This window comes from Macrobrachium nipponense, chromosome 41 (genome assembly GCF_015104395.2).
Source record: "Macrobrachium nipponense isolate FS-2020 chromosome 41, ASM1510439v2, whole genome shotgun sequence".
NCBI lineage: Eukaryota > Metazoa > Arthropoda > Malacostraca > Decapoda > Palaemonidae > Macrobrachium > Macrobrachium nipponense.
The window spans coordinates 37,549,781-37,577,268 of NC_061102.1; the positions used below are offsets into that span (position 1 = coordinate 37,549,781).

Consider the following 27,488-nt stretch of genomic DNA (forward strand, 5'->3'; position numbering starts at 1 on the left):
GGAACTTGAAAAGTCCACCAACAACCTAGTAGGTTCAGGAACCATGACATGGGAGAATAGGGCTAAAATATTAACGCAACTTGAAGTTAGCTTAAAGCTTGTGTAGCTCCTCCTTGACTGCAATAAAGTTCATGAGGAGAGGAGAACTGATGGACCAGATTGTAGTATGGTGTCTGTTGCACATGCTATAGAGATCGTATGGACAATCAAAAAAGAGAAAGATGAAGATTCCTTGGAGGTCCAAACCCCCTAGATTTCACAGATCCTAGAAACCAGCAAATTGAAGATCTATAATGAAGACAACATGCTTCTGACAGCTCGGTACATCAGCCATGACTTTACAGTGACTAGAAGACGATGATCTTTCTACAGAAAAAAGGATTCATACTATTGGAGACAGGCAGACATGGGATAGCTCCTGCTTACAAGATATGTTAGAGCTGTGGTGTTTCCTGAATGGTTACCACAGTCCAGGATAGTACGTACTAAGGTCAAAAGCATTGAACTTTATGTGAAAAACTCAGCTCTAAGAGAAAGAAGTAAATGAACCATCCTTCCAAAGATCACATCCCAGAAATTCCCCAGTTCTCAAAAGGGATCCCCAACCTCAATCTGAGATGTTGAAAACTAGGTTTAGGCTCAAGGATGAAGGAATTTCCCTTCTAAAGAAAAATGTTTGGACAGCTTCCACCATAGTTCCGACTTGTTTGGGGCTGAGAAAAAAAAAGGAATCTGGCCGAGTTTCCTTGCCCCAGGTGAACTTGAGTTCAAAAACCTTCAAGCACTTCCATCAAAGGTGATCAAAGAAGTCAGTCGTCTAGGTGAGGACTGATATTCATGCTCTAAAAACAAACAAACACAAACAGAAGAGGAACAAGGACTCCAGATAAGGCTTGTGCTGTAAAAAGGCCGAAGCACAGATCCTCGAGCTAGGAGAGCCCTGCCCCGTAAGAAGGACCTAAGATACTCCCTGAGTCTGGCAGGGACAAGTTAGGGTCCTTCTCACATCTCTAAGGTTTTCATTCAATAGCCATGAAGTTTGAAGGAAGGGCTGTCTGGTTCGAGACATGCGTTTTGTTAATGACCACATGGACTTGCAGAAAAAAGGAGCAAACTGTAAATCAACATGCAGAATGGCAGACAACAATGCGGACTGGCTGCCAATTCTGTGTGCTCTAGGACAGCTGTGTGGATATATCAATATCCGTGCAGGCTTGACATTACTGACCTCAATAACGCCTTGTGTGGACTTAAAGAACACCGTCATACAGCATAACTGTAACAGCCTGGGCACTTCACTACAGCTGACCCCCACTATTCATGGACTCACAATTCGCTGACACCTATTCACGGATTTTTCTATGGAAAATTCGCCCATTCACAGTAATTTTTGCTGAGATATATTAACAAATTACTGTACTTTTATATTTATGTGACTAAAAGCCTTCTTTGTGAATAAAACTATTAAAAAACTTAGGTATGCATAACCCTTTTTAGAGGGATTTTAAGCATTTGTGGATTTTAGCTATTTGCAGGGGGTCTGGTACCCATTCCCCATGAATACGGGGGTCTACTGTATTCACAAGACTGGCAATGGTACAGGAAGGAAGCAAGGGAGCTAGGTGCAGGAGCAAGTGGATAAAAATTAAAGGGCTAGTAGCTGGAGAGAAAAGCATTAGGGAACTGGCGCCAATAGCTCCAAGCTAAAACTGGGGTCACAACATCTAGGTTATTGACACTGACATAAAAATTTAAATAGAAAAATAAATATGTTTATAATAAATTTCACATAAAATCTCTAAAAATGTCTATACAAACATTTTTGTTCACTTATATAAATTTTGACGTAAACTTTTTATGCATAATCTACATTTTGTTGAGGAGGCCCCCTTCCTACATAAAGATACATAACTGCTCTATATTAATACAATCCTTTCCAAGAATTGTAGCTAGAATAAAATTACCTTCTCTGTCATGGCCCCAGGACAGGAACCTGTCTCAAATTCCCAAGTCTGGGACATTCAACCAGCAAATGCCTCACAGTCAAGGGCACAATACAGTCATAAAAAAATGGAGGATTTTCATGGGACATCATGAACCCATGAATGATTCTTGTATGCCAAATCCTCAATCTGCACAACATCATTTCCTGTCTCCTGGCATATAGGGATATGACCAAGGAGACACTGATGACATGATATTGCGCATTTTTTTTATTAGTTAAAATATCCTCCCATTGGGACTGCCAACATTTTCTAATTCTCTGACCTAGTAGAGGATATAAATAGCAATATGGCAGTAGGCATCTTGTGGGTTCTCGGAAGCTGACTGCTGACTTAGCAAGTTAGTCAGCTTTCTCATTCCCAACCACCCCAACATGGGAAGGTACCCAACAGAACTTTACTTCTTTCCCTCTTCTTTTCAGTAAAAGCAGCCATTCCAATATACCTAAAATCAGAGGGTTTACGGAGTTAAAAGATTCCAGTGAGTGAAAAACACTTCTTGAGTCACAATAGTATATAACAAAATTTTCATTCGGAATTAAAATTTCCTTTAAAGCCTTTACAACTGCATATAGTTCTGCTGTAGAAATTGATGCAACAGATGATAACCCACTTCTTTCTATATCAAGGAAGACCACTCCAAAGCCGATGCCAGCATCTGACTCTGAGCCATCTGTGAAAACTGCAGTGTAGTTATCATGTTGCAAGGAATTTTCTAAAAATATTGACCGCATGGCCTCATTGGACAATTCTGTTTTGGTAAAATTAAAATACCTACGGAATTTGACCTCTGGAGAGTTCCAGGGGAGACTAACTGAATATTTTGTTGGTAAAATCTTGATCCTTGGCCTGTTTAATTCACTGACAACAAATTTTTTTACGCTAAAAGCAAATGGATGAAGTTGCTTGGGGTAATTCTCATAAAACTGCCAATGCCTTTCCTTTCTCAAACAAATGCTGGTTGAAGACTTAGGTAGTCTCTGAAATCTATACCAGCTCCGAACCAGCAGACACTTCTAATGAGGATCTAGCAGCATCTCACCAGCATCTACAAGAATGCTCTCAGTGGGAGATAATTTAACTGCTCCCGTACACGACTGTACTACTCCATAATGAATTGAGTTGAGCATCTTAAGGCTATTTGGCTTTGCAAAAGTGTACACTTCACACCCATAAGTTAATTTTGAAAAGACCAAGGCTTTATAAAATCTCAACATCTGAGTTCGGTCTGCACCCCACGAAGTGTGAGAGAGGACTTTCAGCAAATTCATTGCTTTGAAGCATTTTGCCTTAATATATTTCAGATGTGGAATCCCGGTCAGCTTGCTATCAAAAATCAACCCTAGAAACCTTGTTTTGCCAAGACATGGAATTCTCTGCCTAGTGTGTATGAATAAATTTGGATCAGGATGCAATCCCCTTATACATACTGCAAAAGTGCATGGTTACTGTTTTGCTGTTTTTCTGTCTTGAATGGATCTTTTCCTGGTTTCATGAATGGCAGTAATTTTAACATCTCCCGAAGCTTGGGACGGATATATTCTCAGTAAATTCTGTTAATAAAGCTTAATATGAAAAGTCTGGTACAGTGGTACCTCGAGATACGAAATTAATCCGTTACGAGGCGGCCTTCATATAATTAAGAATAAAAATCCAAAACCTGTAAATAAAGTGTATATTAGTGTACAAGAAATATTATTACTGTAACGTAAAATGTGGAAGCTTACCTTTTGAGTGGGGCTATCTCCGATAGTGGCGGCAGAGGAGGAGGAGGAGGACAAACGGCAGATAACGTACGTACGTACGTACACTTAACTTTACGAAAACACAAAAAATTTAAGGAAAACTATAAAACTAAAATTTACAAAACACCCTAACAAAACTGTAACACTTAACTTACAAAAATCTAGAAATTAGGTAAAAAAAAAAAATTTCTTTTTTTTTATTTAACTTTTTTTTTACTTTTATGTAGGCTCTTTTTTTTTTTTTTTTTTTTTTTTTTTTTTTTTTTTTTTTTTTTTTTTTTTTTACAGAATTTCAACTTCATCACCGCTTTCAACGTTCTGTTTTTTCATCACTTGGTTCTTCCTTTTTGCTTTCAACTTTCTGTTTTTATCACTTGGTTCTTCCTTTTTGCTTTCAACTTTCTGTTTTTTATCACTTGGTTCTTCCTTTTTGCTTACTCCTGCTAATGCTGAAGGCCTCTTTAAAAAATAACGATCCAAGGAAGATTGCTTCTGCCTACTTTTCACAATGTTCCTGAAACAACTCAGGAAAACGTCACCGAACTGCGTAAGCATACGACCTGTGTGAGCCTTTTCGGGGTGTCTTTTTTCGATAAACGATTGCACTTTATGAAAAGCACCTAGAATATCCTTAATTTCTGCCGTTGTCATAGGCTCCTCCTCCTCTTCCTCGCCGCTGCAAGAGAACTCCTCTTGAACGACGATAAGTTGCATGGCCTCCAACTCCTTCAGGTCATCCGTCATAAGCTCCTCTTGGTGCTCCTCGAGAAGGTCGTTGATGTCGTCCTCGTCGACGACCAGCCCCATGGACTTGCCGAGTGCGATCTCGTCAAGATCTGATTCCAAAACAGTTTTGGGATCGTCAACTGTTTCTGACTCTGCAGCACCAGCTTCGCCCACGTTGAATCCCTCAAAGTCTGGCGGATACGGCATCAGGCCAGAGTTTCCTCCACAAGGAATTCAAGGTTCGCCTCGAAACCTCCTGCCAAGCTAGGTCAATGAGTCGGATGCAAATGACGATGTCGAAATGCTCCTTCCAAAATTCACGCAAGGTGAGGTTTGTGGTATCGGTGATGTCGAAACATCTCTTGAAAAGATGTTTCGTGTACAGCTTCTTAAAGTTCGCTATCACTTGCTGGTCCATGGGCTGGAGGAGAGGGGTGGTGTTGGGCGGAAGAAAAAGAATCTTAACGAAGGAATACTCCACTAGGATATCTTCCTTGAGGCCAGGAGGGTGGGGAGGGGCATTGTCCAACACCAGCAGCCATTTCAGGGGGAGGCGCTTCTCTTGCAAAAAACTCTTCACAGTCGGGCCGAAACACAGATTTACCCACTCGGTGAACAAAAACTTCGCTACCCAGGCTTTTGCATTAGCCCTCTACATCACTGGAAGCTTCTCCTTCAACACTTTGTGGGTCTTGAAGGCTCGAGGAGTCTCGGAGTGATACACCAGTAGGGGCTTCACCTTGCAATCCCCACTGGCGTTCGAACAAAGTGCGAGCGTAAGCCTGTCTTTCATAGGCTTATGCCCGGGTAGCTTCTTCTCTTCCTCCGTGATGTACGTCCGACGAGGCATTTTTTTTCCAAAAAAGGCCAGTCTCATCACAGTTGAAAACCTGCTGAGAACTGTAGCCTTCCTTGGTCATCATCTCGTCGAAAGTCTTCTTAAATGCTTCGGCCGCTTTCGTGTCCGAGCTGGCAGCCTCCCCATGACGCACCACCAAATGGATGCCAGTCCGTTTACGGAATTTCTCGAACCAGCCATGCGAAGCCTTGAACTCTGGGGTTGGCGTTGAAGTCCCTTCCCCTCCCTCGTCTTCCGCCTGCGCAATCAAATCGCCGAAAATAGCACTAGCCTTGTGAGAGATTGCCGTCTCCGTTACTGTATCACCAGCGATTTCTTTGTCTTTTATCCAGATGAGGAACAGCCGTTCCATCTCGTCGTGCACATGGCTCCTCTTGCTGGACAAAATAGTGATGCCCTTCGATGGTGTAATTGCTTTGATGGCATCCTTCTGTTTAAGGATGGTGCCAATTGTCAACGGATTACGGCCGTATTCCTTTGCGATCACACTCAATCGCATACCAGCTTCGTACTTCTTTATGATCTCCATCTTTGTCTCCAGAGACAGCATGCGCTTCTTTCCGTGAATTTCAACTTTCTTGGGACCCATGACTACGTTAATTTACGTAAAGTTACACAAATACGTAATAATACAGTCTTCGCACAACACGATAATATGTACCGCAATGAAATCACTAACGAATTTACGTTACTACACGAAATCGTTGGAGCGAACGAATGCCGAATGCGTACGGTAAAGTTTCGGGTGCGAAGTATCCGAGCTAAAGCACGCCAACACGTAGTACGTATGTATAGAAGATGCATGATGGGAGGGAGGCTGTCCAATCAGAGAGAAGGATCTCATGGCTTGGCTAGCATCAGGAACCAATGGGAGAGCAGGAGGATGGTGGCGAGTCTACGATAACTAAGATGGCGGCGTGCGGCGCGAGTTTCAAATTGTTATGGGGCAAATCTCGGACTTTCAGAAACCTTTCGTATCTTGAAAACTTTTCGTATGTAGAGCAGTAAAATTTTTTGTCTTTGCTTTCGTAACTTGGATTTTTCGTAAGTTGAGCCTTTCGTATCTCGAGGTACTACTGTACTATTTTCAGGGGTATGCTTAATCACTGAATATGTTAAATCCAGTCCAGGAACTAATTCATTACATTTATTCAAGGCCAATACAAATTCTCTCATAGTAAAATGTAAATTGTATTGCTCATGTCTTAATGTATTAAAATCATTAGCCGTCTTTGAGCTGAATAGGGGGTATCATCATTTTTCTTTGCAACATTAGCAAATGATTAGCAAACTCATTTACCATTAACCAGGAGTCTGCTACCTCACAACCATTGACCTTAATAACTGCATGACAAGGAGTAAACTTGCCTGCTATTTTTCTAACTCTCTTCCAAACTAGAGTCAAAGGAGTTTTCAAATTTAGTGAAGATATGAAGATTGTCCAAGATTCTTTTTATGCATTTTTGATTGCCATGCATAAATGAGTTCTTGCTTTCCGAAATTCAACACGGTAATATACTCACATTTTTGTCTGAGGTATCTGGTGAAAGCTGAAAATGAGTTCTTGCTTTTCAAAATTCAACACTGTAATACTCACATTTTTGTCTGTGGTATCTGGTGAAAGCAGATCTCATAGTTCTATGAGTTTCCTGGCATATACGAGCCCACCAGGGAACTGGTCAGCAGATAAATACGCCTGAAGACCTAGGTTTAGACTGAAGACCAGCCAAGAACAATATTGTATTCAAAAAGTCAACAGCATCATTTACACAGGGAAAGTCATCTGCAGTTATCTACTGAGCTGTTCTCCTGGAATGTTGCCCAATCAGATTTATCAACGTTCGTTTAGGTAGCCTTGAAGATGGAAGATTTGATGCTACACTCACCACTATCGGAAAATGGTCTCTGGTAAATCTATCATTTATATCTCTCCAATTAAAGTCAAGAAGGCAGTCATCACTACATATAGACAAAGCTAGTACTGCCTGAAGAGGGGTGTGAGGATCGGACATCGGTACATCCTCCAAAGCATCAGAAGCACCATTTACAGCTGGTCCAGGCTCAAGGGGGACATAAGCACCAGAGAGTGATAATGTAGCCTCCAACAAGGCAGGAATGTCAGCCATAACCAGTGTAGCCTCCAAAGAAGATGACACACCAGGTATAGCTGGTACAGCCTCCAGTGAGGCAGGAGTGCCAGAATCAACTGGCACTACTTCCGAAGAGGCAGGAGCACTAGAAATCACTGGCGCGGCCTCCAAAGATGTAGGAGTACCAGGAATCACTGGTGCCGCCTCCAAAGAGGAACGAGTACAGGTTGTCACTGGTTTTCTATTTACATTACCTCTGGTAACATTTACATGTCTTCTTCAGTTGGTAGCAACATTGGAAAAGGATTCCTGGTCTAACATATTGATTTAATACGCTCTCATTTGCCTCTCTAAACGTGATATATTTGGTTACCCTTAACGTTTGGATTTCTTTTTCCATGATGTATATATCACATTAATTGAAGAAGATGGATGAGTGTCTCCACAATGCATACATCTAGCATGTTTATTACATATGCTATGCTCTGGTTCACTCCATTTGACACAAGTAACAGGCTTGCCTTGTAGTTTCTGTCTACAAGACCCTAACATATGTCCAAATTCTTGACAATGAAATCTCTTTGGGATATAATGTTTAACCTTGAAATGCTTTTACTATATTAGGCAATCAAGTAGAATTTAATATAATAATTAAACTGGGAGGTGGGACAAAGACTCCATTTATCTTCTTCATTCTTTCAATTCTTTTCACACCTTGATCTTAATTCTTCTGCAAGCTTTTCTTCAAAGTATGCCATCAGATGGGGTGCAAATATCATTCCCTTGGAGTAATTCCAAAAAGCACCTAACTGCACATTCTACTGTAACTCCTCCGAGGTGTGATAATGTTTTGAGTTTTTCACTTTCTTTTGCTGAGGCAGATTCCATTGTCAGCTTTCCTTGACCTTCAGAAGGAATCTTAGGCTCTCGGCCACAACACTTCACAATATCTTGATATAGTACATTAAAAATATCGCAACTAAATTCTTCCAGATTAAAAGTCAAGTATTTATCATAAGAGTTTTCAAACATTCCCAGTCCTATTTCAGATATATTTCGGCTCAATTTCCCTTTAGTACTTTGTACTGGAGTTTCAATGTAATTACACTGGAAGGTTTCTTTGATTTTTCCAGATGTAGGTTGTCTGTGGAGGTTCCAGCAGTCATCAACTGTGCCAATTTGCTACAATCAAAGGGCCCAGGAGTACATACTTGATTCTTTATTTGTACTTGTCATAAAGATTGAAGTAAAGAAAAAAAAACCTGAAAACATTAAAAAGATATTAGCAGCCTTTCACAGAGTTTATTCTTCCACTAATGGCACAAGTGAGAACTGACTCCCAAATGTCCACATCCCTACCCTACCCATAGTGAATGGCACAACATGATTAGAGTGGCCCAAGTGTAAGCCAAACCTGATTAGAGTGGCCCAAGTGTAAGCCAAACGCGCTCAATAGGACTGAGGGTATTACAAGAATACAGTAGTACCTCGAGATACGAAAGGCTCTACTTATGAAAAACTCGAGATACGAAAGCCAATGCGAAAAATTTTACTGCTCTACATACGAAAAGTTTTCAAGATACGAAAGGTTGTTGCTGTAAAGTCCCGAGATTCGCCCGGACCACCGAGAACAATTTTAAAACTCCCGCGCCGCCAACTGAGTAAACTCGCCACCATCCTCCCGCTCTCCCATTGGTTCCTGATGCTAGTCACCCCATAAGATCCTGCTCTCCTATTGGTCAGCATCTACCCCTTGTGCTTTAAGTATTCTATTGGTAAAAGGATGCTGTAAATTGAAAAACTTATTCATGCAATACATTTAATAAAAAAAAAACATTAGGTAAAGATAGAATAAAGAATAGAAATGAATGGTTATTATACTGTTTGGTAGTTTCAGTAGTTGAAGAGAGATAATGAAAATTTATGGCTTACTGTGTAAAGTGATTGCTTGTCGATCGTTCGATACTCGTAAGTACTGGATGTAAACAGACGTTTGGAAGCTTTTTTTTATTTGTTTATTATAGTTAATGGTTACTTAATAATTATTTGAAATGAGTACATGCAATACATTTAATAAAAAAATTGTGAATTAGATATCATAAAATATAAAATAAATCAGACTGCCAACAAATATTACGTATTTTTTAGAATTCTTCTTCTGTTTTATTATTATGTTACGTATACGTATGTTTCATTATAGCTGTCAGTAACTCGGTATCTCCATTAGGTAAAGATAGAATAAAGAATAGAAATGAATGGTTATTATACTGTTTGGTAGTTTCATTAGTTGAAGAGAGATACTAATGACAATTTATGGCTTACTGTGTGCTAGGACAAATGATTGCTTGGTGCTCGTTCGATACTCGTAAGACGGGTAAGAGCTGAATGTAAACAATCGATTGGAAGGTTTGTTTTTTGTTTGTTTGTGTATTATAGTTAATGATTAATTAATAATTATTTGAAATGAGTACATACTGATTATTTATACATTTTATTGGCATATTCTAAGCTTTTAGCTCTTAGGTTTAGATGTCAGAATCATACACTAGGCTACAGTAGCAACCGCTAACATAGGCTAGGCTTATTGCTAAGGGACATATGCTAAAGTCCTAATATATGCAGTAAAAATGGGGTTGAACATTACATGCAGTTGAATATTACTCAAGTATGTACAGTATTTTGCCTTTTTGGAGTCATATTTCTTCCATCAGATCGGCGTTGTAACCCTAGAACATGTGTTTTAGGCCTGGAAATATAATTTACTGGGGTGATTTTGGAGGGCTTGGAACGGATTAGCCATTTTACATGTAAAATGTGTTCCAAGATACGAAAAACTCATGATACGAAGGCCGCCTCGGAACGGATTAATTTCGTATCTCGAGGTACCACTGTACAATCATCCCCATCCTAATCACATTATGGGCAAACTAGACAGAATGCCAAGGGTCACATTCACAAAACCAGATGCCCCCCTTGGAATGCGAGGTCTAGCCCTGCAGAATAGTTATACCTGATATCTCTCAGGTCCAAACATTATTGGGCAGTTGATGGTCCTGCCACAGTCCTCATTAATTAGCTTCAGATATAAACCCAATCCCAGCTATGATATCTCTTCTGTTTAACAGGTCCAATAAATTTCTGCGAAAGTGGACAATTCCACAAAAATTAATCCAAATATATGTGTATAATTTTCAAATTATTACCTATTATTAGGTAACTCATATACTAATTAAGATTAATAAGATTAAATAAAATACTAAGTGGAATGTTGTCAAGCAAAATATTTATGATGCCTTTTGTCAAAGAAAAGTAGTCAAATAATGTACTAAATAATTGGCATCCTCCATTTTGCCTCATTATTACATCTCCATGACAGTTCCAATCTGAAAATTTTAATCATTGTCTGCTTACTAACAAGGCTTTACAAGACAAGAAGTCAAATTTTCCTTATGCTCCTTCTGGTACAGAGAAAAATTCTAGCAAGGCAACAATATCTTCAAGAGCTGATGGAGGCTGCAGAAATTGCAAAAACTAATGCCTATTCATTACTTGCATGAAACACATTTCTATGAGTTTCTATTTAAGTGTTAAATACTAGTACATAAATAAAATCCTACCTGCTCATCCAAATGTTCTAAGAAGTTCATCAACATACTTAGGAGAGGACCCTCATAATATGTGTTTCCATCTGACTCTGGACGAGATTCTCTAGAGGCTGTAGAAGATGTGTCAGATGGACACTCAGGAGTAACAGCTTCTCTTGGCCAACCAAATGATGCACAAGACTGTAAGTGGAGAGAGTTACAACATTAAATTCCAACAGAGCTGGTACTCAAGCTTCATATACATCAAAATGTATGCCATTTAAATTTTCTACATTGCAAACTTAATTTGTCCTCCTCAACAAATCTATCAAGTCCATATCCAAATTAAAAGAAATGAAAGGATCACCATCTGATTGACAGCACTGTACATGCATCATGTACGTATATACATCCCGGAGTCCTGGGTAGTGAAAAGTCCTACATTTTGGGTGTTTGTTTTATGAAATTTAGGCTTTCAAACCAAGCACTGGGGCAGTTTCGGACTCTGTTTGCCTACATTAACACAGACAAGGCTCCTGTTTCCAAAACATCTGGCACCAATATAATGTTACTGTAATCATTGCCTTTTTCCATATTAATTTGAAGACTTATTTTTCTTATTTCTATTTCAGTAGTAGTATACTGAAAGCAAAGTATTCATGGATTTCAGATATCTTTCCCTTTGCTAGCTGAGAGGTTTGAAAGCCTATTGCCCAGACCCTCATTAGTGCTTAATGAAACAGCAATATTGCAATTCTGGTTACACTATGCTTAGTTCAGAAACTACATACCACATTCTATTAAAATGTAATTTTATACTTTGCATATCAATCCTACGTCTAAAATTAGTTTTTTTTAATGAAATATACTTTCATGCAATAAGTCTTAGCTTTGGTAAATCTTGCCTTGTTTTCAATTATGTTCATATAGCATTTCATCTATTAGTTAAATTCAGTAGAAATTTTCACCTGTTTCAGTTACTACACTTTCTGTTTTCAGGTTCTTGGAAGCTGCAGTTTGTCAAGTTATAAAATTCTGCCACTTTTTTATGTAATTTACCTGTACTTCCACATCCTCCAGGATGTGTGCTGAACAGCCATGTACTAATTTATGTATGTAGTGTTAAGTTTTGACAGAGAATTACTTGTTTATTGCTGCCTTGTAAATGACTGGTGGTTCTACAAAAATATTTACTGAAACAGAGATTATTTGTTAGCAGTGTTTAGTTGGCAAGCACTGCAATATTCTTGCACATCTGATCTTGTATCTTTACTATTATGTGATATGAAACAGTTGATAATATCATCATTTCATGTTATTTGGTCATGTTTCATAGTGATATCTTTTGTTTCTTAGAAACAAAACCCCAGAAAAAAAGACTGTACCAGCAGAAAGCCCTAACCTTCCTGATCAATGCAACCAAGGAGGTCTCAATATCTTAGGATGCAAGTTTTATGACAATTTGACCTAACCGAGCTTTTGCTAATCTTAAACCCACTCCCCTGCTATAGTATATACTACCTACACCTTTGTTTTCTATTCATTCTCTTTGTAGATGACCACTTGTTTGTGCATTCATCGATATGTAAGTTATTACAGTAAATATACAATGACAGCAGGTATACCTTTCTATGTCCTTTGAAAATTTATTACTATTGCATATCATCTACCTAATGATCAATAGAATATAAGAAGAAAGATATAAAAGACTGTAAACGTATACACTGAATGACATTTAAATGGATTTAATGGAAATTGTTTTCAATAACCCTGCCCTAAAAGAGAGACTCCTCCCGTATGATGATAACAGTACTAATGGCAATAACTGGTGGTTAAATGTTATCAAAAAGTCTATCCTAACACTACACATAAGAGAAAAAATTTTCAGACATCAGTGTGAATACTATAATTAATTAAACTGTTAGGAAGATGTAAAGGTCCTGGAATTATGTCTCATGAGTATTTCCTTATATGAGACTTTACTTTGAAATTCTAGAATTCATTAACCTTAAACTTTAAACCCCTGTAGAGAGGTAGTGCCGTCAGTGCACCTCATGCGGTGCACAGTGCACAGTAGGTACTACTTAAGGTTTTCTGCAGTGTCCCTTCGGCCCCTAGCTCCAACCCTTTCATTCCTCTTATTGTGCCTCCATTCACATTCTCTTTCTTCTATCTTACTTTCCACCCTCTCCTTCTGTTACACCTTTTGAATCTTTTCACTGTCAATTCCTGCTTCAGCGCTGAATGATCGCATAGGTCCCAAGCACTTGGCCTTTATGCCTTAATTCTTTATGTATTCTATTCTTCTCTTGAACTTTAAACTTCAGTTTCAGCCATAATATTCTCTTCTAGTTTACAGAGCTAACTTTTTTCCATACATATTTATACCAAATGAATAACAAATACCGTAGTATTTGCACAACATTCATTAAGTCCATGTTGTCCACACTCATGTACTGAGAAGCACTACAACAACTCTACCATGGGTTTCAAAAATTTTATAAGCAAAAAAACATTCATGATACGGAATGCATACAAGTAGTACAGTTGACCCCATGTATTCGCGTTCTTGAGATTCGCGGTCTCACCTACAGTAATCCCTTGCCACTTCGCAGTTCAAAGTTTGCGGCCTCTGTGCACCGCTGATTTTTCAAAAATATTCATCAAAAAGTAAAAATTTAAAAATACCGCCATATCGGCAGCCATATTGCAGAAAGCAGCATTGTTTCATCGTGATGTGCGAGAGAAACAGTTTCCCAGGATGCCAGACAAAGAGAGAAGCTCTCTCAGAGGCTTTGTACATACCCACGGGCACTCAAACAAGGCACGTGATTGGTTCCTGGCGTGAGATCGACAAATGAGAGCATGAGTGGATGTATCCCGTGAGATGATTGGCTGCGCATCATTGCATCTTCTCCCAGCTTCTTCCCTTGTTGTATCTCACAACTCTCGTTCACTCTGTCAACTGTCTTGCATATATTAGTGTTGTGTTCAAAATTAACTTTTCGTTAAGCCCTTACAATGCCTCCTAAGCGCTGCGCCCCTGTGAAAGATTTCTCTAGTGAGCCCAAGAGGAAGAGGAAGATGATGACCATCAGTGAAAAGGTCAAACTTTTAGATATGTTAAAACAGGGCAGAAGTTATGCCGCTGTGGCACGCCATTATGGAGTGAATGAATCGACAGTGCGCTACATAAAAAAAGACGAAGCTATCATCCGCAAAACTGCTGCAATAAGTTTCAATAAAGAAGTGAAATGTGTGGTAACTGTGTAATAAGAGAATTGTGAAAATGGAAGCTGCATTAGCCTTGTGGGTTGCTGATTGCAGGAAAAAAAAACGTGAGTTTGGACACGAATATGATCAGGACAAAGGCCAAATCTCTCTATGATCAAACCTTGCCCGATGACGACGACAAAGGAGATGCTGAAGAAGCCGCTGAAGATGATCCTGACGAACCTCAAGCCAGTACTAGCTCTGCCACGAGTGATTCGCCTCCTTGAGGATGAGGCTTTACAGCCAGCAAAGGCTAGTTCGATAAATTTCAAAAGAGATATGGCTTCAAAAGTGTGCCTTTGTATGGTAAGTCTGCCTCTGCCGACACCGATGCTGCTCGTCATTACGTGGAGGATGGGTTTCCTAAGCTCATCAGTGATGGCGGCTTCCTCCCTGAGCATGTGTTTAACATGGACGAGACAGGCCTCTTTTGGAAGAGGATGCCTTCTCGTCCATTCCTCTTCAAGGATGAAGTGAAGAGGCCAGGCTTCAAGGCCCACAAGGACCGTGTCAATCTCATCATGTGCGGCAATGCTGCAGGCTTTATGCTTAAGTCAGGCCTTATTTATAAGGCCAAAAATCCACGGGCCTTGAAAAACAAAAATAAGGCTCTGCTCCCCGTGTATTAGATGTATAACTCTAAGGCCTGGATAACGAAAGCCCTGACCCTCGAATGGTTCCTTCATTGCTTCATTCCCCAGGTGAAGCTGTATCTGGCTCAGAAGGGCCTCCCTTTTAAGGTCCTTCTCTTGATGGACTGTGCAAGAGGCCATGCAACAGACCTGCAATATGATGGGGTTCAGATCAAGTTTCTGCCCCCTAACACCACATCTCTAATTCAGCCGATGGATCAAGGTGTCATTTGTGCCTTTAAGGCACTCTATACACGTTCCACAATGGAGGGCCTCATCGCAGCAGTTAACGACAATGACGAAGGCTTCACCTTGAAAAAGTACTGGCGTAACTACAACATTGTGTCATGCTTGACTAATATCCAGCAAGCATTGAAGGACATGAAGACTGAGACCATAAATTCTTGCTGGAAGAAATTATAGCCTAACGTGGTGCATGACTATGCAGGCTTCACTCCTGACGACGTTCATCGCTCGGCGGTGGAGAAGGCAGTGAGGCTGGCTCGCATCATCAGGGATGAAGGATTCGTCGACATGACGGAAGATGTCAAAGGCACCCACTGACAGATGAAGACCTCCTTGAGATGACGAGGTCTGCAAGTGAAGAAGAAAGCGAAGAAGAGCAAGACAAAGAAATTGAAGAGCATGACCTTACCCTGGAGAACTTGCAACAATTGTGCAACATGGCAAGGGCAATGCAACGATTTGCACAAGACCGGCAATAATATGGTTTGAGCTGTTGAGTTTAGCAACTGTGTTGACGGTGTTATGTCCTTGTACAAGGGCATTTTGCAGCAAAAGAAAAAACAACGACAGCAACTACCCATCACCATGTTCTTCTCCAAGATAAAAACCCCAGCTACACCATCAGCGCCTCCAGCGCCGATATCTGACAATGAGGTGCTTCCCGAACTGATTTAAAGGCCTCATTATACCTGTGCGGTAACACCATCATCATCATCATTATTCATCATCACGTTCATCGAACTACTGCACAGATCTGTCATCGTCGTCGTCATTGTCATAATCATTGTCATTTTCGTCATTGTCATTGTCATCATTACTGGAGTCAAGTCTCAAGATACTACTGTCACTGGTGAGTGCAGAACACTATAATACGTATCGTATGAGAGAGAGAGAGAGAGAGAATGTTTAATACTATTAAGGTTTTATAATTATATTTAAGTAAAATATTTATGTGAGTGAGTGAATGTATAATACTATCAAGGTTTTATAATTAAAAAGATTTAAGTAAAATATATATATAAAGTATATATATACATATTTCAAACATTCTGTTTGTTTGTTTGTTTGTTTGTATGGTGTTTTTACGTTGCATGGAACCAGTGGTTATTCAGCAACGGGACCAACAGTTTTACGTGACTTCCGAACCATGTTTTAAACATTCTGGTACCCACACACACACATATACGGAAATTCCTAGGGGGCCAATCCTACTTCATGGATTTTCACCTATCTAGGGGGGTCCCGGTCCCCATTAACTGCAATAAACCAGGGATTTGCGGATTTCTCTTTGGACCATAATTACCCATTATTCACAAGAAATTAGCCTATTTGCAACATTTTTCAGAGAAATATTCACTAATTACTGTATTTTCATATCAATTTCATGACTAAATGCACTTTTTGTGATAAAACTATTAAAATCCAGGTCTAAGATATTTAGAGGTGTTTTTGTGTTTGAACTGCCAAAATAGGCAGTTCTGAGCATTTTTGGAGGGGTTTCAAGTATTTGCGGGTGGGGGGGGGGGGGGTTTGGTACGCGTCCCCCACGAATACAGGGGGTCCGTTGTAACTTGAAAGTTATAAATTCATCAAACAGCATCTAACTCAGACCAAGAATGATATCATCTACATTTTATACCATGATCTTATGGGAAGTCCTCCATGATAACTAATTTTTAAATAAAAACATGAACATCAAATAAATCATTAGTTTTTTATGTTTTACCTTTTATAATTTGCTCAATAATCATTCCCATAAATGTTACCAAACCTTCCAAGATTTTTTCACCCTCCTACCAATGAAAGAAATATGTCTAATAACACAAGTAACATCTCCATGGTTAATCTACTGCAGCAAATTATTAGTTGTCTGAGAATAAAAGAGAAATTAACAAGAATCTTAAGACTGGTCTTGTCACTGGAATTACATCTTGTTAAGAGTATACTGTAACTGACTAAGTACTTTTGCTAAGCAAACCTCACAATCCTAGCAAACAAGTTCCCATCATTGGTAGATTCTTATATACACAAAATATCTTTCCATTTAAAATCTTCATAACTTACTCGGCATGTATCTCTGTACTGTCGTTGGGCATCTGCCATATAACTCTCAAAGTCATCCTTTTTGGTTGATCTCAGTTCTTCAGGTACCACCATCAAGAATCTGTTAAAAATAATAGAAACTTTTTGCATTAAGAAATCATAAATGCATGAGATTTGGTCAACTTAATATAACAGTAGTGTAACAGCCAAGGTGAATATTAATAAAGCCCATCTTTCAGATGGTGCTGAATCATGGGCTTGTATATTCCAGGGTTGCCACAACAATGTTTTCTGTCACTTTTCTTAGGTTGGTTAAGGACAAAATATTGCAAAATAAAAAAAATATGCTTAACTAAATTGCAATTACTTTTAAACACCTCACCATCTTATATGCAGTACTAATACTAAGAACATACAAGTAGCTCCTCTACAAATACACTGGTGGGGATTTATTTTTCTAATAAAAAATATTGTACCCACAATAACCATTAGGTCAAGTGATAAGCCCACTTGAAACTCCCTGGTATTGCAGCTCTTTTTAATGAAGTTAAAAATCAAATTCTGATTTGGCAGTTAGTTGGAAACATAATTTCTAGAAGCACAATGTTTCTGTTCCAAACATAATCATGCATTCTTCACAAAAGCTGAAGTTCCTCACAACATAGGTTTAAATGTTATGACAGAAATATTGTCAAGATTTCCTTAATGTCTCAGAAGAGCAACCTGATAAACTAACTTGTAATACATTATGCTGCACTGAAGGTTTGCAAATCTTAATTGAAGAGATGACATGATATAAAGTTAAAGTTGCTTAGTTTCAGTTCTCTATCATCTTTAAGTGCTCAGGTGAATGACAGCCAGGTTCTTCCATTCCTCCACTACAGACTTCACACCACAGCAGTAACTGACTGTGATACAGAGCCAGTGATTTTTTGTTGCCCTTTGAGAGCCAACACTAACCACTATACTACCAGTGACTATGGGATTACAGTAAATTCCTAGGTACCAACAAAATTCAAGACACTAACCTAAATACCAGTGGCTATGGGACTAAAGTAAATTCCTAGACACCAAGAAAATTCAAGTATAAATGGTACATGGTTACATCAACTACCAAACAAAGAAAATAAAACACTGAACAATGATTTCCATTTTGCTGGCATGTTGTTGTGGGGAAGTATATAATAAAATGTGCGAGTTTTAAGCCGCTGATTTGAAGTTTTGTATTAAAGAGAACAGAATATGAAATCCTGTGGCCATGTTGGAGATGTAAACAGTGATAAACTGACAATAACCCCTAATCAGGCTTAAAAAATACCACAAAGATCCTGATTTGCATTGATAATGTAGTGTCATTAAAAGCACAATTCTGTTACTTTGATCATTAGGGCTGCAAATATTTCCAAAATATTTGCAAATTTCAAGTTATGCTGGCATTATGTATAAAATCAATTACCTCTACTGCCTACAGTATCTTTACCTCCATACAACTCTTTGAGTAACTTCTGGAAATGCTACATTCATTCAAAATCAAATGGAATTTGAAATTCAAACAGAGCCAAGCAATGGCATCTGCAAAATTAAATTGGGGCAGTTACAGAAACAATGCTAAAATGATGGAATGATAAGAAAATTAATATACATAAAAAATTTAATTCTTTTTAATTTTTCATAAATACAAATCTTTTTGTATTTCAAAAATACTACTAAAACCTGGAGTTTGTTTAAATTACAACCACAAAATATCACAAGCACCTAATCTTACAGACCATTTTCCTTTTAACTTGAATTGTGTCAGGTGTCGTATACCATATCTACCTCAAAAATGTCAAAACTTATGGCTATAGTAAAAATGTGAGGCTTTCATTAGCTTATTTACTTACCGTTTTACAATTTTGTTAATGTTTGCTGGAGCTAAAGTCCTGCTTACAGGTGGAGAACCTGAGGTATCCTCTGAAAATAAAGTTTTCATAAGCTCACAAAGATGATGGAAAAGATTATAAAGACATAAACCTAAGCTCACAAAGATGATGGAAAAGATTATAAAGACATAAACATAACTGTAAAACAGTGCGCTAATCTGCTTGATCTTTAAATTAAGCAATAAATATGATCCACCCAAATAGTATCTAGTTTATAAAAACAAAATTTATTTTTTCACACTAACAGGGACCATTTTAATCGTCAAACCAAATTCTAGACATAATTCACAGACAGTAGGACAACACATGTACATGTGGATATTATTGTCTCAATATTTGTATACCCTGATAAAAGCCGAGTCAAACAGGTACAGGAGGGGTCACTTGATTGTCAGTAATGAGTATATATGAAGCTTTAAGCTTCAATGTGCCGTTTTTAATTTGGATAGCAGCTGATCATATGAAACAAAGGAAAAATGCTTCAAGCTCATTGTGCAGTTGTTACTTTTTAATTTGCACAGCTTACTTAGGGCCTGATGAATAACAGGTTAACCAAATGGTTTTGCTGGGATTTTATTGCTATAGTTTCAATGAATAAAAAATACCAATTGCCCCTGCACCGGATTAATTATTTAAAAAGGTTTATGGCAGCTCATGAGGTGCATAAACATCCAGTCAACTGTGCATGAAGGAGATTTTGGGAAAATTCATAAAAAAGAAAACTTATTTTTACAAGTTTTTATATTTATATTATATATATAATATATATATATAGATATATATATATTATATATATATATATATATATATATATATATCTAAAAAATCACCATAACGTGACTGGAAAATCTTCAAGTAATCAAAGTCCACAATTATGTAAAATGTGTATTAAAAATACATAAAAAACGGGAGCTTTCGTCTACTTGATCAGTAGACCTCATCAGCCGTACTGATTTTCCTTTTCAAAAATTATATACAAAAAAGTTACGAAGGACAGGCAGGACTCTGGAAACTTCTCCAAGGGAGATAACCACCAAAACAAACTCTCTTAATTATGTTATTCCCTCGTTCAAATGTCTGGCCAAAAGACGAGCCGATCGTCGTGGTTGAACTACCTCCTCTGTGTGTTCGGCTGTTCCCTCGTCCAAAACGTCTGCATCGGCACCTGCAATGGGGGTTCTTCCTTCCAATGCCTGGGCAGGAGAAAGAGAGACAACCTGGGCAGTAGGAGTGGTGCAAACAACGTCTGTTCTGATATTTACAGTTTTAAGAACCAAATAATTTAAAAAAGCATCCTCTTGGGTAAATGATTTGTTAAAATCAAACACGTTTAAAATATTAATAAGAGCCCCTTCAACTACTCTGCGTCTACTTGCGTTATTATCTTTGTAAATCACTCTCGCTCCTTCCCAGTCAATTACATGCCCTAACTCTAACGTATGTCTGGCAACTGAACTATATTTCGATCCCAACCTACATGATCGCTTATGTTCCTCTAATCTTATACCTAATCCCCTGCCAGATTCCCCATAATAACCCTTATTACAATCTTTACACGGTACCACATAAACTCCAACGTCATCTTTCCTTTCTTTTTCATGATTCCTAATCAACTTTGATTTTAACGAGGTATTATACCTAAAAGCTAAATCCAACCTTTTTTCCCTATTCTGTTTTAATAAATGTTGCACCCTTTCCAAACTATGATGATAAGGAAGCGGAATACACTGACTACTTTTGAATTCGTATTTCCCGGTCGGTGGGGTCTTAAATTGACAGGGGATTAGGTATAAGATTAGAGGAACATAAGCGATCATGTAGGTTGGGATCGAAATATAGTTCAGTTGCCAGACATACGTTAGAGTTAGGGCATGTAATTGACTGGGAAGGAGCGAGAGTAATTTACAAAGATAATAACGCAAGTAGACGCAGAGTAGTTGAAGGGGCTCTTATTAATATTTTAAACGTGTTTGATTTTAACAAATCATTTACCCAAGAGGATGCTTTTTTAAATTATTTGGTTCTTAAAACTGTAAATATCAGAACAGACGTTGTTTGCACCACTCCTACTGCCCAGGTTGTCTCTCTTTCTCCTGCCCAGGCATTGGAAGGAAGAACCCCCATTGCAGGTGCCGATGCAGACGTTTTGGACGAGGGAACAGCCGAACACACAGAGGAGGTAGTTCAACCACGACGATCGGCTCGTCTTTTGGCCAGACATTTGAACGAGGGAATAACATAATAAAGAGAGTTTGTTTTGGTGGTTATCTCCCTTGGAGACGTTTCCAGAGTCCTGCCTGTCCTTCGTAACTTTTTTGTATATAATTTTTGAAAAGGAAAATCAGTACGGCTGATGAGGTCTACTGATCAAGTAGACGAAAGCTCCCGTTTTTTATGTATTTTTTAATAAAAATTTTAAAAATTGTGGACTTTGATTACTTGAAAATATATATATATATATATATTATATAATATATATTATATATATATATATAATATTATATATATAGAATATGTGTGTGTGTGTGTATTTTTAAATTGCTTTCTTTGTTGACCAATGGTTGATAAGCAGATGTGATGAGCAATGACATTCTTTGAAACTATAATTACATCATTTTGACTCCCTAGAAACAAGTGGGGTCTTAAATTGACAGATTAGCTCCCACGGAGACAGCGAGCTCCGAAAATGTTGATGCAGCACTTGGGGTGGCACCAGGTGGAAGTAGCTGTCTAGGCAATGGCAGATCACGTCTTATGTCCATGCATGAGCAGAAGCAAGGTTCTGGTTTCCAGTAGATTTTATGAGTGTGGTAATGAGCTGTATATGACATCACACACCCGTTCCAGGGCAATGAACTTGTGACGAATCAATGACGTTATATTATAGGAAGTGTCTTGTGGGAAAGTTTGTGCTTGTGTACGTACGAGCTGTTTCCTCTACATAATGGGAAAGTAAGATAACTAAGTCGGAGAAGCACCCAAAGTCGGTAGAAGAGGCCTGGTGTTAAAAATGGCCATATACAGTTGTATTTCAGCTGTGTTAGCGCTCACAGCTGAAATGGGTAAGCGTACTTTTAAGCCCGAGTGTGGCTTTGTCTTTTTATATTTTAAACCTTTATTTCAGGGATGTCCTTTTCCATATGGCTTTTTGATTTATGTCATTTTGGTTTATTTGCAATTTATTTATATGAGATCTTTCCTTTTTTTTTCAAACAGACGTTTCTGGCCCATAAGGCAAGTCTGCCAGGTTTGGTAACCTGGAAAACCGGGAAGTATGGAGTTTCCCCTAATGGAGTGGTGTTAATTATAAGACTGTTATGACTTTTCTGGTTGCCTATTTAATGACTAAACTAATGTTAGTTATTGTAGAGAAAGAGTTGGGCGGGTTTGGTTCGATCCCCAGGGTTATTTGGGTTTTTTGTTTGAATAACAGTGGTGAATTATTTGGATTTTGAATTTTAACTTATTCAGTTAAACATTTGTTTTTTTTGAGAATTTGATTTATTTAGTTAAAACCTTTTATCCTCAAATAAATGTATTTTTGTAATTCACGAGTCTGATTTGGCTACCTTAGTTAATTATGTGAGGTCGGTTGGACTGGTTGAGAGAGAGAGAGAGAGAAGAGAGAGAGAGAGAGAGAGAGAGAGAGAGAGAGTCACTCAGTGCCTTACATAATAAGAATAATTTTTTTTTCTCTCTCTCTCTCACTCTCTCTCTTACAGAGAAGTATGTATGTCTTTTGCATGATAAATAAACGATTAACTATTTTCAAATATTAATATTAATGTAAACAGAAATCATATCAATTCATTAAAGAAAATACTATAGTGGATTAGTAAGATTTTAGTACATATATTTAAAAATTATGTAAGAATGAAGGAAATTCCAAACTTCACTCTCTAACTCCAGGTACTAAAACTGTCAAATATATCAAGTAATGTGACAAGAGGGGAGGAACTGTTGTGTTGTTGCCACTAAGTGTTCATGTAATTTCTCTCTCTCTCTCTCATCCTCCTCCTCTTCTTCTTTCTCTCTCTCTCTCTCTCTCTCCTCTCTCGTCTCTCTCTCCCTCTCTCTCTCTCCCCTTTTGACGCGCTGGAAGTGTATGAAGTATTTTCTGAGAGAACAGTCAGTCTCTTTTATTGAGATGAAAGAATTTTTATGGTACTAGTATGTTATAAGTTTATTGATATTTTCAGTTGTTAATAATAATAATAATAATAATAATAATAATAATAATAATATAACTACAAAATTTATATGTGGTAGTATTTTAAAGAGATAAAAATAACCTTTCCATTTCACTTACATTAGGATAACTCCTCTCTCTTACTGAGATTAGTGAATTTTTATGGTAGATATATTTGTTTATTAATATTTTCAAATAATAATAATAATAATAATAATAATAATAATAATAATAATATAATAATAATAATAATAATAATAATAACAAACCAATGCACAGACAATACATGAGACAGACTAAAGAACTAGCCAGCAATGACACATGGCAATGGCTGCACAGGGGAGAGCTAAAGAAGGAAACTGAAGGAATGATAACAGCGGCCACAAGATCAGGCCCTAAGAACCAGATATGTTCAAAGAACGATAGACGGAAATAACATATCTCCCATATGTAGGAAGTGCAATACGAAAAATGAAACCATAAACCACATAGCAAGTGAATGCCCGGCACTTGCACAGAACCAGTACAACAAGAGGCATGATTCAGTGGCAAAAGCCCTCCACTGGAGCCTGTGCAAGAAACATCAGCTACCTTGCAGTAATAAGTGGTATGAGCACCAACCTGAGGGAGTGATAGAAAACGATCAGGCAAAGATCCTCTGGGACTATGGTATCAGAACGGATAGGGTGATACGTGCAAATAGACCAGACATGACGTTGATTGACAGTCAAGTAGAAAGTATCACTCATTGATGTCGCAATACCATGAGGCACCAGAGTTGAAGAGAAAGAGAGGGAAAAAATGGATAAGTATCAAGATCTGAAAATAGAAATAAAAAGGATATGAGATATGCCAGTGGAAATCGTACCCATAATAATAGGAGCACTAGGCACAATCCCAAGATCCCTGAAAAGGAATCTAGAAAAACTAGATGCTGAAGTAGCTCCAGGACTCATGCAAAGGAGTGTGATCCTAGAAACGGCACACATAGTAAGAAAAGTGATGGACTCCTAAGGAAGCAGGATGCAACCCGGAACCCCACACTATAAATACCACCCAGTTGAATTGGAGGACTGTGAAGGAGCAAAAAAAAAAAAAAAAAATAATAATAATAAAAATAATATAACTGTAATTTCAAATGAAAATTTTTCCCTTTGTCCTTCTCTGTATTCATTTCCCTACCTTCTCTCAACTCCAGAGACGCTTGGAGCTCAGGAAGCTGTCAAATATGTCAAGTAATGTAACTGGGGAGGGGAGGAGTGCCATATAATGGTCAACGATTTTAATGGTTTCTCTCTCTCTCTCTCTCTCTCTCTCTCTCTCTCTCTCTCTCTCTCTCTCTCTCTCTCTATCTTACTGAGATGAGATCATTCTTATGGTACATGTATGTAATAAGTTTTACATTATTAATATTTTCCAATAATAATACTATATGTATAATACAAAAATACTATAACTGTAATTAGAAAATTCATATGTGAGTATTTTAAACGCAATAATCTTTCCATTTTTAATGTGACCAGATTTTTTTCCTGTAAAAGCAGGACATTTCATATATATATATATATATATATATATATATATATATATATATATATATATATATATATATATATATACTATATATATATATATATATATATACACACACACACACACACACACTACCATCGTACCTTCGGTGATCTCAACCCTTTATTCTGCCGACATCAGCAGCTGCAAAGGGCACACTTTATACACTTTACAGTCTATAATATTCTTTTAATTCACTTAATTGTGTATCGTAACAGTCGGAGAAGATGATAGAAGGTACCAGCTAGTGAAATGACAAAATTAAACAAAATATTCCATTAAAATGGGAAAAGTTTTTTGTAGCACAAAAAAGAGGGACAAAACTCACAAAAGTAAAAAAAAAAAGCGGGACATTTAGCTAACTTAAAAAAAGAGGGACAGACGTTGAAAAAGAGTGATGTCTCTCCTAAAAGCGGGATTCTGGTCACAATATCCATTTCACTCTTTTACATACTGTAAGGACAAATCTCTCTCTCTCTCTCTCTCTCTCTCTCTCTCTCTCTCTCTCTCTCTCTCTCTCTCTCTCTCTCTCTCTCTCTCTCTCTCTCCATCAATAAATTATGGAGACAGAGAAAGAAAGCTATATGCATATAAGGGACCTAATAATGAGACCATCACAAATAAGGAAGCAGTTAAAGACCTTGGTGTGATGATGAATAGGAACATGTTATGCAATGATCAAATAGCAACTCTGTTGGCAAAATGTAAAGCAAAAATGGGAATGTTGTTACGGCACTTCAAAACAAGAAAAGCTGAACACATGATTATGCTTTATAAAACATATGTTCGTAGTCCACTTGAATATTGCAATATGATATGGTACCCACACTATCAAAAGGATATTGCACAAATAGAGAGTGTACAAAGGTCCTTTACAGCTAGAATAGAAGAAGTTAAGGACCTAGACTACTGGGAAAGACTACAATTCTTAAAATTATATAGTCTAGAAAGGAGAAGAGAACGCTACATGATAATTCAGGCATGGAAACAGATAGAAGGAATAGCAGAAAATATCATGGAACTAAAAATATCAGAAAGAGCAAGCAGAGGTAGATTAATAGTGCCCAAAACTATACCAGGAAAAAATAAGGAAAGCCACACAGGACATTAACCACTACGCACCGCATCGATAATGCGCGTCTATTCAATGCGTTGCCAGCTCATCTGAGGAATATATCAGGAGTGAGCGTAGATGTGTTTAAGAATAAGCTCGACAAATATCTAAACTGCATCCCAGACCATCCAAGATTGGAAGATGCAAAATATACCGGAAGATGTACTAGCAACTCTCTGGTAGACATTAGAGGTGCCTCACACTGAGGGACCTGGGGCAACCCGAACAAGATGTAAGGTCTGTAAGGTAAGGTCTCTCTCTCCACAAGATACGTATGTCATAGTGGTATTATATTAATACAATCTCTAAGATTAATATACAGTACAGTAGGGCCTCGTTAATCACGGGGGATAGGGCCCAGAACCCCCCGTGATAAGTAAATACCCGTGTTATCCCGGTACCACCCCCCCTGAAAATTGCTTTTAATTTAACCGCCTACTTTAATAATTAAAACCCACCCAAGACCACTATTTCAGTGTTTATAACTGCCTACTTTAGTTCAAGCACCAAATATTTCTTCAACTATCACCTTAAACTAAATTCAAGACAGTTTCAAAGTTATTCTTTCCTATCTTCAATTTCCCCTTCATCAGATCAGCAAACAAAAGTATAATTACCTAACAATTCCTTGTTATTTTCATGATTTGGCTGCTGCACCAAACTAAAAGTACAAAGTATATCTATTTCGTGAATGAACATATTTATGATAAAAAAACATGATTTACTGTAATGATTACAACACCCAACTATAATATTAATGTGTAAACAGCAAAATACAGCAATAAAAAAGGGATTTTGACGTAGGAAAAATCTATTTCTGGGCGAGGAAGCCGTGTCGCCCAGTGAAATGTGTCCTCTTTAGCACTATTTCTAGTAAAATATTGCTATGATACCAGAGAACTGCTAAATTGGACATGTCAGAAGTCTCTGACTCGCTCACCTAAATAAAAGGTGTCGGTATAGAACTGGGGCGAGTGTTAAACACTACCACAGCAACCCCTCCAATTAGCCTTTTCCTCATCAAAAGACCCTGAAAACGGGGAGCCGACCTATAGGTCACACCCAGCTACCCTGTTGAAGGGGACTGCGGCGTCATACTTATCGATAGCAAAGAAGCTTGGTGCACAGCAAGGGGGGGAAAAAAGGAAAAAGGGGGGGATTTCACTCGCCCAGAAATAGATTTTTCCTACGTCAAAATCCCTTTTCTGGGCTCAGCTCGTGTCGCTGCGCGAAATATCCTTTAATCTATTATTTCTAGGGTAAATGTACTAACACATACCAGCGAATAAATAAAATAAAGAAAAAGGTCAGTGTAACTGACTCGCTCACCCTCCAAGAGGGTGTCGGTATGAACACTAGGCGAGTGAGACCACTACCACGAGCCAAATGCCAATAGAATCTCCCACTACAAAAACCCTCCATGAGGAGAGCCGACCACAGAGTGAGCAGCTCGTACTACTACTACTCCATCCCATGCTGCCGACTGCTGC

At 38.1% G+C, this 27,488-nt stretch overlaps 1 protein-coding gene across 1 annotated transcript in view; it reads right to left on the bottom strand.

The window, feature by feature from the left end:
- The window catches only part of LOC135212695 (FHF complex subunit HOOK interacting protein 2A-like), a 177,018-nt gene that overhangs the window by 21,367 nt on the left and 128,163 nt on the right, over positions 1–27,488 (bottom strand). Inside the window, exons 12-14 of the mRNA XM_064246378.1 lie at positions 19,085–19,154; positions 17,223–17,322; positions 11,041–11,208 (exon numbers count right to left, since the gene is read on the bottom strand). Coding sequence (XP_064102448.1) covers positions 11,041–11,208; positions 17,223–17,322; positions 19,085–19,154 — 338 coding nt within the window. The remainder of the gene's footprint in view (positions 1–11,040; positions 11,209–17,222; positions 17,323–19,084; positions 19,155–27,488) is intronic.